Genomic DNA, 11,473 nt, shown 5'->3' with positions numbered 1-11,473 from the left:
CTATGGTGGAAAGAATGGAGTATGAAAGAAGATTTCCACCGCTTGATGATGATGATGATGATGATGATGATGATGATGGCGATGATGGCGATGATGATGATGGTGCAGTTGAATCCAGAAAGGAAAGAACGAACAGAGGTAAACTCACCACCACCACACGTATGTTCACCACCTGAACGGAACGGGTGTGAACGAGACAGCGGCGGCCCGCAAACTCGGGCGGGTTGGTGGTGGGTTTGTTGGCCGGATCGGCTGGAGGTTCCCTTGGGTTCGGGTTTTGCGCAAAGAAGATCCGGACGAGGAAAGTTAATCGTTGCTAGCAGCCCAGGTCGTCGATCAGTTGTGCAGGATCGCTCGAAGAAATATGTTGGATTTGGTCTAGCTGCTGATTTGCGCAGAGTGGGTTCATTAGTTTTTGTTTCTAACAGCGCCTGTCAGGTACTTTGTGAGTTTGGATTTTTGTTTTTTTTTATTATTCGCACGGCACGTGAAAAAAAATCCGGTGGTTTCGGTGAAGTTTCTCGGCAACAACCCAAAAGCTCGAATGAACATAGGTTAGGATTCAGTGATCGATTGGCCGCCTGTGATTCAAAGTAGGAAAAAGAAGAGGGTTTGGTAAACAGAGTTGTGATATTCGAGGCAAGTTGATCCCAAACCGAGGAATAAGTGCTGACACGACAGTGTTAGAGAAATACAATTTACAAAGTTACAAAAAAAAAAGAAGATTCCAAGGAAGCAAATTAGGAGGGAGCGGAACAAAAAGGGCGAAAGAGAGAGAGAGAAAAAAAGCAGCATCAGTTAATAATGAAGTCGATAATATTTTGTGTTTCGTTCGTGTTGGCGTGTGTTGCAGGTATGTTTTTTTTATGTTTGATGGTGTATTTAAAAAAATTGTGAAGAGGAGGGTTTGACTGCGGGTCCTAAGTAAATATTTGATCGATGCACTCGATGCCGATATAATACCTTGAAGATGTATCTTTGTAATGGAGATAGGCTTCGCTGGTGCTCAAAACGGTTTTGTGCACTCGCGCTGTCATGGAGTCACTAAAAATGTGGGAGTTTCAAATGCTTAATCACTTCATTGAATTTACCTGATTTTACTTTGACAATAAACCCAAAACTGTAGGGCGTTGCTGGAAATATCATGAAATTATTTTATTTCGTTAATATGACTCAAAAACCTTTATTTCAACATGTCATGGACAATCATAACATATTGATCAACATTAAACTATGTTAAAGATAAAGACATTTTTAAAATAAGTCTTGTTCAAATATAGTTTTAAAATCTTTACCTAATGGACTAAGTTTCAAGTATATGCTTTGTAAATCATCGTTTCTTTTTTCAAGACAAGCTACTGTCAATAGCTGTAAATTTTGTGTTTTCATTGATAAATTGACAATATGTAGGTTAAAGCCTATAAAATGAACGATATAAAAAAACTCTTCTTAATCCACCTAGCTGTGTAATGATACCTCATATTGCTCAAATTTACCAAAATACAACTAGAAGATTCTGTGAAGAAAAGTGTTGTTTAAAATTTAAACTAAAATTAGAAACATTCTTTAGGTATAAACTAACATAATCTTGTAAATTTGTAAACAATTATGTCAAGTTAATAAGAAATTTCGTCGCACTAAATGACGGTTTTAATTTTTTAAAATACCCTATAATCCCCGATCCAACAGCAATTGAGAAAATTGAGTGAGTTTCGTTTTAGATTTTTAACCACTATTTCCGGTATAGCCGAAGTCGGTTCGTTTAGTAAGTAACTAATATAGCCTACAGATTAAATCAGTTTTGAAACAAATCTACAAGAACCTTACCCTTTTTTGTATCGTCGCTCTAAATGACGGTTGGTGATTTTAAACACACTTTACCCTATGAAAGCATGATGAAATTTAATAGTAACTTCTGGGACTAACATATGTGATTTTTTATTTGAGCCTAAGTTTGTAAAAATCGACCAAACCGTCTCTGAGAAAAAAAACGAGTGATCTGATTGAAACCTTGATCGATGTAGAAATAAATTGGAATTTTTTGATTTTTCAATGTGTTATTTTCAGATTCGATTTTTTTGTTTCGATTATAGAGGTTTTCGGGCCAGGAAAAATTTCTGACCCTCTCTATTCAGGATTAGGAATCGAATTGAGCTAGGCTGCATAAAAGACTAGTCCATCACACTACCACACTACCCATTCATGTACCCAGAGGGGGGCCCGAGGGGCCCTGACCCTTCCCGAAATCAAAAACATATAATTATTTAAAATTTGTCTCAGACATATGTTACAGAAATAACAAGACGGTAAACGTAATGAAATGTAATACAATATCAGCCCCAGTGGAAAAGTTTAAAGTGTATGTTAAAAACAGCAGTAAAAGGCACACCGGCAATCTTCAGTAACATTATTTTTTAATCCTTGGGCCCCTCCCGAAATGAAATCCTGGGTACGAGCCTGACACTACCTCGATTCGATTTAATAGCCTTTTTCATTTCGTTGATCATTTTCATGTACAGATTTTGAATACAGCGTTTTGATCATCTGATACAGATTTACAAATTTTTCTCCTGAAAAATATAGACTTAAATGTGGCAACCCTTCAAGCTATTCGAAATTGAACAAAGCACGCTGGGAACGGAGCAAAGGCGATGGTGTTTTCCTCTTCCGTACCGTACATCACGTACCGGCTTTGTATCGTCATTTTGTATGACGGTTTGAAAGCTTTGACACTCAAAGCCATATAGTTTCGGAAACGGAAGTCGGATCGGAGTTAAAATTTCACAGTATCTTTTAAGACAATGAGAGCTTTAATTTGAATCATGGTTTATGAAAATCGGTTTAACCGTTGCTAAGCAATCGAAGTGAGTTCCATTTGTGGAACTTTTTTGTTTTACTATTATCGTTGATTACGGAATCGCAAACTGGGGAAAAGTAGTCCCAAAGTAGGTTTATATATCCACTAACTAACAAGAACTGCAAACTAGATGAATTTACCAGTAAATTTTATAAAAATTTGCACCTTGTTTCGGCATGACTTGTGAAAAAAATATGCATGAAATTGAACATTTTTCATTTATCACGCTATTATACCGAAACCGGTAATCGGATCTGGATCAAATTTTTTGGGACTTTTTAAAGAAATAATGCACAGGTCAACCAAAAAAAAAAAACAAATGAAGATGCCAAATTGCAAGGATTGTTTGAACGAAGACCGTACTTAAAGTCAAAGACAAGTGGCGAAGATGTTAGACGTAAGTTGTGAAGCCAATTCTGATCGTCTATTCGTTATGGGATATATTCAGAAGGTGGGAAGATGGGTTCCGAATGAGGGGTTTTCAGAAATAGTTTTCAGAAATAGATTTTTTGTGAAATCTAAATTCAGGATTCAAGATCCGAATTCATTCACAGCATACGGAAATCCCCGGGCTGGCGGTGCAATATATAGGGCACTGGTCTTACAAGACCGTTGGCATATGTTCGAGCCCCGACCTGGAAGGATTGCCATGTTTCAGTATGCTAAGAATAGGCTGTGAAGTCTGTTGAAACAGGTAAACAAACACGAAAGAAATGTAATACCAAGGATTTGGTAGGTTCTGAAATCTGATCGGAAATGAAATTCTGAAATTTAATTCTGGAAAATTCTGTTCCAGAAGTCCCAAAACTCAAGTACGGAGTTCAGACCTGAAATTTAGTGCTAGAATCCAGATCTAAAATAGTTAATATCTTGAATTTTGTTACAGAATTCTGAAGTTGAGCTCCTGAAACGAAATTCTGAACTTTAATTCCGAGCATTTAAAAAAATCCAAAATTCAAAATTAGGATTCAGTTTCAGAGCCTAGTTTTAATTTCTGAGGTTGTTATCTGGAACTAGCTTCTGAATCTGAAATTAAACTCAGAATTCAAGGGGACCAGATATCAAGTTCAGAATTCAGTTTTGGAATTCTGTTCCAGAATCCAATCCAAAAATCAGTTCACAAGTTCTGACTCTGTATTAAGAACCTGAATTCGTTTACCGATAATCTTCTTTTGTTCCTGGTGCAAGGTTCTCACTTTGGTCGATTCTCGACAATGGTTTACCTTTTATACTCGTCCAGTTGAATGTCGGGACTGATATGTGCCTGACTCAAAACGGCAAACAAGCATGATGAGTTTTTCTCATTATTTCCAACAAGTTTAATATTCTTGGTTATCTCACACTGTTGTACATTTAATCATAAATTGCTGATCATATTTCTGATTACATGGAGAAATAATTATGTTGTTGCGTTTGTTACAACGCTAGATATTCTCGATTAAGTTCTTCTCATTCTTCCACATGGCGAATTTTAAAAAGGCGCCCGTAGTAAAGTAAGACGCATTAACGTTAAAAATGCATCGACTAGTACAACCTACGAAACGAAACAGTTCCACTATTGATGATATTTCCGGAATCGGTATAATCGACATCGGTATTTTGACATCGTATTTCAAACCACGGTTTGAAATGTTAAACACTTCTCATCGTGTAATTTCGGAGCCGGAGATCGGTTCCGAAGGAAAAATTCAGAAATTTTCTTTGGACCATGAGACCATTAATTTGAACCTAAGATTTTGAAAATCGGTCGCGCCATCTCTGAGGAAAGCGAGTAAGTAATAATAAATTGAATGTTTCGCGCTGATCGCCCTGTAAATCCGAAACCGGAAGTCAAATAAAACCTAGGAATTATGTATCTGAGCACAACACTTTTCATTAAAATTTAAGTTATTGATAATCAGTTCAGCTATCTTCGAGAAAAGTTACATTCACATTTTGCGTACTCGACGAACTGATCCGAATGGTATATGACACTCGGCCCTGCAAGCATCGATTCAAAAGCCGTTTTTCACGGTGATTGCATAATCTTTCTACAATATGAGAAAGGCAAAAACACAAACTAAATTCATGCCAAATTGTGTGTGTGGTTTGAAGTGTTTGATGTTGTGTAAACTACATTTCTACTAAGAGACCATCGAAAAAGAGTCATGCTATTCTTATCACATATATCGCCACATGATTTAGGACAATGCAAATTCTATTAGAATAAACTGGACAAAATGACGATTCAATATGCGGACAATATAAATCAGATCAATTTTTATTTTTGGTCACATTGGGTCCAATTTACTGTTCCGGAAGTCAAAATAATAGTCACCAAACAATTTCAATAGAGTTTGAATTTTTTCTCAGATATTCATTGAATAAATTTTCATAGACTTGGGTTACTTACAATGATTATAAAAAGGCGGATGGGTAATGACAGAGACTAATTTAATGCAGATCTAATGAACAATAAAATATCTTACACCACTTGCATATCCTGAAGTTACCAAAATAACCAAAATCATTACATACAATGCATTTTTCTCGAACGCAAAGCAGCTAAATCTTGGTTTTATTCGCACTTAGTTGGTTAGAGGCTCCACTTCCAATTTGCATATTCTAATTTATATAATTTATATAATTTTCATGGACTTTGTTCACTTTTCGGTTTATTTTACTCCAATGCAAACGACCAGCAGCTAGATGACGCAATCACTCTTGTTTGAAACGAAATTCGCACTATGAACGTCATGCAGTAGAACTGCATACAGTGCGAATTATTTCAATACTGTAGCAATTTTGTTAAGGGAAACAAATGTTTATCCTAACTGGCGATATGCATATTTCAACATATTCAAACATTTATAGTCTTTAAAAGGGTTGATTTGCAATTGAATTTGAAACTATATGCACACTACGAACGGTGCACAAAACAAATCCGTCCCGCAGCAAAACTGAGTGCTTGATTATGCTTCTTGAACTGAGTTCTGTATCTGAAATTAAACTCAGAAACTGTAATCTTGATATCTAAACTGAGCTTTGAAACTGAACAAACCGAAATGATGCACTTACTTTACTTTCTGATCAGTCAACTGCGCAGACTAGAATGAACGGAACATTCCATATGGTAATCTTTCAAAGCAAGAACGAAATGTCGCATACTATCTCAACACCATCGGTTTGGGTACGAGAAAGGCAAACATGCGGCATGAGTTTTTCTTTTTGATACTCGCTGATACCACACATTTTGGAAACTGTTGGTTAAATTGATGTCGATTGATTTACATGTCATGTAAATTTAATTATTTCTCTCTGTGTATGGCTGGAACTGTATTTCTTGACGATATTCCAGTGCGATACTCTTGGGCTTACATTCAATATCATCCAGCTCAGCTCCTGTTTTGAACTATGCCAAGTTTAAACTGCCAATCAACAAAATATTTAAAATTTTACTGATACATCAGCGCAACTGAAAAAATTGTTGACGACAGTACCTCAGGTTACGGCTGTGACGAAACGTTTCTTTTACAGGAAAAAAACACTTGAAGAGGTTTCAACAGCTGCCATAAGTGATCCGATTTAAGTGTGTATGGCTACTGTCATAGTGAGTGCGAGAAGCTGCGCGCCGAACTAGAGACTGTCATGTGAAAAGCGAGGAACCTCCATGTTACAAATTAATGGTCAAAGTAGAAGAGAAAAGTCGACTCATTTCTCTTTGTGACAGGGTTCCTTACACGGAACCGCAATTTTAAGTACCCTCCACTCAATTTGGGGGTTCCGTTCAATAACCTTATTTTAGGTAAAGTGGCTCTAGGTAGTTTCGGTAGGGCACGTGCAATAAAGTACTTAAAGATGAGTTATATTTACTCTACAGTTGAGTCGTATTGACTCAATTTCAGGTTGATACGGTTTACTGAATTTTAACTTATTGAACGAAACTCTCGCTGTTGGGTGGTTATGCTCTTTGTATTTTGACAACAAGTGAAGGAGCGAATGAAAGAAAGTACTCAAAATTATGTAAAAATAAGTCAAATAATAGGTAGTTTTTATTTTCCGTGTAGACTTACTCTAGGACCAGAGATGCCAGATATTTTCATAGAAAATTTGTGTTGCTTTGTATAAAGAATCTGTATTTATCTGTATTCGCTAATGAAATGAAATCTCTGCAATAAAATTATGTTTAAAGATGTTATTCCAATAGTTTATCGTTATAAAATTGCAGATTCAATGAGTATTTTTTATATCGTAAGTCTTTGCCGCACTGACAGGAACATTCAACGAGGAAATTTAATAGTATTTGTTATCAACCACAATTGAATTGTATTTCCATACACTTTTTTCGTTTGAAAATGTTGACTTTGAATTCAAACATGGAATTCAAACGCCCAATACGCAACGTCAAGTCAGATCATACTTCTCAGTCTGACAATAAAGTTTCATGATGCCATGACTTCCTTGAACATCAGTTCAAATTGGTTTAATAATTATTATATAAATGTATTTCAGCGTTCATCATCAAATAGCTGCACGAAAAATTTCTATTTTAATATGGGAAATTAAACACTAATAGATAGTTCAGACGGAAAAGTTTCATTATTCCTTTCTTACTTTTTGTGGTATCGGTATAAATCTGTATTAAGCTTGGGAAATCAGTATAAAATCTGTACTCTGTATTAAATCTGTATGCGCATGTAAAAATCGGTATAATACAGATAAATCTGTATAAATGGCATCTCTGTCTAGGACAGAAGCTGACAACTGGCTTCTTTTTCTCGAAAAATCTTATTCTCGTTTTATTTTAGTTATACATCACTCGCGACCACTGTTGACAGTAAACATATTTTTACATTCCGACAAGCTTCTCCTCTTATAATATGCGATTATTTATCACTAGAAAGCATTTAGACATAATTTATATCAGCTAAAAATACAGCCCTGAATTTATATTGATCAGATGTATGTTGAAAAAGTTTGATAAAATTTTCCAAAAAGGCTTATTTTTGGGCAATTAATTGATGCCGCTTTATCATCTACAGTATTCAACATAGTCAATTTGAAAAAATACTAGCAACGAGAATTATCCAAAGATCTGGTACTAGTCTCAAGTACAACCAACATAATCCATATTCTCGGTTTTAAGTTTTCTTATTTTACAATCCAGTGATTGTTAAATGTACTCACAAATATTTTACATTGAGAGGAGTTAAAAACGAATTGAACTTAAATCCAATTGAAATTAATAATTTTAAAAAGACGTTGAATTGGAAAAGCAAAATATTCAATATCAAACTACGTTATTACCAACGATACTGACAACACTTTTTATACCACCCTGTTGTAATATTAATTTCAATAACTTGTACTTGCTTATGTCATTTTCAACCAATAATGGGCTAGTCCGAAACTGACTCTAAAAATGGATTAATAGTTATGAGGTACTGACCTAGGGCTTACTGAAAAAAAAAACATTTCTCGTTTCTACTATCTACTTTCTCATATACTAATGTCAGTTACCAGCTCGACTCAGCTTTTCGCGCACTCTGACAACTGCCTAAGCGCATTGAAAAGAAACTTCATCAAAAGACCCCGTTTTCCGAGCAAACCGTTTTCAAGCTACTAAAATCTCCGCTAAGAGCACGTTTTTTTTTCTCTTTCGGCCCAAGAATTCATGACTCACTGTGTCTAATAAAAAGAAGGAAAACCCTGCCGCATGACAGCTTTCATAGGAAACTTCCGGTGCCGATTGCCTTTGTTCTGTGCTCCGTACTTCACTGAATAAAAAACGTCACTCAAATCGATCATCACGAGCCGGTTCGGGTTCGGGGCCGGTTGTGCAAACATTTCTTGTCACGTCGTCTCTCCGCCTCCGCACATCAACGATAGCGGCGCGGTGCGGTGCGGTTCCAGAAAGTCTATCCACTCTTCACCACAAGCGGGATTCTGCCGACAACACCGCTAATCTTTTCGTCGACCACAGTAGGCTGCTGGTGGGCCAATAAGCGACCATAAATTTGTCTATAAATATGTATTTTTACTCTTCCACCCAATCTCGGTCTCGGCCTTCCTGAGTTGGAGGGGAAGTTCACTTTGATTCTTTCTCCTTTCTTCCGAATGTCTGTTAGATTTTTTTTTCAATTTTCATTCTATCAATTTTCCCGTTGTGTTGTTCCGTCCGGTTGTGATAGTAATTCGTATTTTTTAATTAACAGTTTGACCGGCACCGGTTTCCGATCCCCCTAGGCGTCGGAATAAAATGGGCGAGGAAAGAGTTTGTTATACATTCAAACAGCGGTTGAGAAGTGTAAGATTATAAATTAAAAATAGAAGCACATCAGCACTTCCGAAGGCGGCTTCGTTGAATTTCTCAGGGACGGATTACGCTTCCTGTCAGTTGATGGGTTTTTGGAGGTTTTATAATTTATATTTCATCAAATTTTAACGGCTGATTTTTTCGAAACAAAGTGACAACAGTGACCAAAAAACCTGATATTGATGTTTGTAGTTATGATCAAACGGTTTCAACATCAAATAATATTGTGAAATTCTCGGGCCCCCCGGAGGCCGACCGCATCGGAGCCGGTCCTGTCAAACCGTTCAGTAGACAGTCGCACACGAAGGATGCATGATCTGAATTTTTTATTCGTTCGCACGTGGAAAGGAAGAGAGAAATTTTTTCACAGTCCAGCATTTCAAAACAGCAAAGAATGAAATTAATTTCCGCCATGACATCCTCTTGGTCCACCGCAGTGACAAGAAATGACGTGCTGGTAGTCTACAAAGTAGTATGGAGAACGAGCTCAACCGACAAAAACTGAAATATAAATAATTAGAAAAAGAATACGGACTCTCGTTAGTAGGCAACACAATGGAGTAGTATAAATTTCATGTTTTTTGTCTCATTATTCTTGGTGCAGTGATATATTTTGTTTTTCAACCATATATTACTGAATATCACATAAAATAACTCATGAATTAATATTTTTTCAAGTATTATATTGGGGTAATTAATTTTTGTAGCTTTATTAACTAAAGTATCCAACATATTCAATTTGAGAAAAATACAATTAAACTGAAGTGTCCAAAAATTTAGTGCTATTCTAAAGTACAACCAAGATTATCAATATTCTCATCCATATCACACTTCGTGATTTCAGACTTTCTCTTTGTATCATCCAGTAATTGTTAAATGTACTTGTATATCCGAAAAACAAAATATGCAATACCAAACTACATTGTTAACAAAGATTCTGACAACACTTCTTCTACCACCCTGCAGTAATATTAATTTAAACATCTTGTACTTGTTTGTGTCAATTCCAACCAATCACGAGCTGGTCCGAAACTGGCTCTTGAAGTGGATTAACGATTGTCAGGTCCTGTTCTAATGTACGATTCAGACGATCCGGCTTCTTCCGTCACCGTCAACGGAACGTCAGCCTCCGTCAAAATTAGTGAAATCTCGGTTGATTTTTCAGAAGGCCGTAAGAGCAAGTGACAGTTTTTCTTTGTTCACTTTCTCTTTAGATTATTGTGATGTGATTTTAAAGATTTTCCTGGGTTTCACAGTTCTGTTTGAAAGTCGAATGTTACGGGTATCATTTTATGCAAAGAGTTGGGTGATAAACGTGGAAACCTCTTGGTAATTGATAGAAGAGAAAGTAAACAAAGAGAAACTGTCACTTGCTCTTGCGGCCTTCTGAAAAATCAACCGAGAAATTTCCCTTTGCGCATTCACACGATCCAGCAGAGATCCGGAGCGTCAACGTCCGTCAACGGCAAGCTCCGTCAACATTTCTCTGAAAGAATATTTGACGGACTGTGATTATCGCACACATGCACGATTCATATGAGTACGGTATTAAGCTGACGCACGACGTAAAATACACTGGTGGCGTGATAAGACAGTTTTGGTTGTGTTGGTAATTTTCTCACGAAATAAAGTATGGCGCGCCGGGATTCAAGCATGTAAACATAAACAAACGACCATTTCAGATCGGGATTTCACTTCTAAGTTACTCCAGTTGTCGCGCAGCTGGCGAATCTTTGGCACTAATTGAAAATCTGGACATTTTTTCTTCAAGGGCTTCCAAGGTAACGTCGAAATATAGAAAATTGTACACACATCCGATTCTGTTCATTTCGTTGGAGGAAGGATTTGGCGGATCGCACTGTGGTATCTATTATGGATAATGGAGTGATTGTGCTGTGGGTGGCATTTCAAATGCAGGTGATGAAAACGATTGAAACATCCCGGAACAAAACACCGCATTTCACTGTCAATATTTTCGCAAACAGATCCAACTCTAAATATTTTCATAAAAGCAACTCCCGGAACGTCATTTGTTTATGTTTTTTCTTCTTCACGTCTCTCTGTTATTCCAAAATAAAGTGACAACCGCACTAACACATAGAAAAACGTGATCACCAGGGTATTTTACATCGTGGAGCTGACGTTTGTTATGTATGTATTGGGTGTTAAGATCCCACTCTTGAACAAAATATACCACATATAAGTATAATTACTTATCAGTAGATTTGAAAAGTACCTTACGTTGATGAGTGGAACTGATTGTTTTGTTTTTTCCTCTTTCTAGTTAATTTTGAAAGTTATTTATTCGATTGAAAGTTAGG

General features: G+C 36.5%; 1 protein-coding gene across 4 annotated transcripts in view; it reads left to right on the top strand.

Moving 5' to 3' along the window:
- Positions 1-322: 322 nt before the first annotated feature.
- Positions 323-11,473, top strand: part of LOC131427580 (uncharacterized) — a 76,669-nt gene continuing 65,518 nt past the window's right edge. For 3 of the 4 annotated variants that reach the window (XM_058590914.1, XM_058590913.1, XM_058590915.1), the window contains exon 1: positions 324-853. In XM_058590914.1, the coding sequence (XP_058446897.1) occupies positions 805-853 (49 nt within the window). In that variant the 5' untranslated portion in view covers positions 324-804. Of the gene's footprint in view, positions 854-11,473 lie in introns of all 4 variants that reach the window. The other variant, XM_058590916.1, reaches the window with a different exon arrangement.

Source organism: Malaya genurostris, chromosome 2 (assembly GCF_030247185.1).
Source record: "Malaya genurostris strain Urasoe2022 chromosome 2, Malgen_1.1, whole genome shotgun sequence".
Taxonomy (NCBI): domain Eukaryota; kingdom Metazoa; phylum Arthropoda; class Insecta; order Diptera; family Culicidae; genus Malaya; species Malaya genurostris.
The sequence above is the reverse complement of the archived record's forward strand: the minus strand, read 5'-3'. Positions and strand labels throughout refer to the sequence as shown.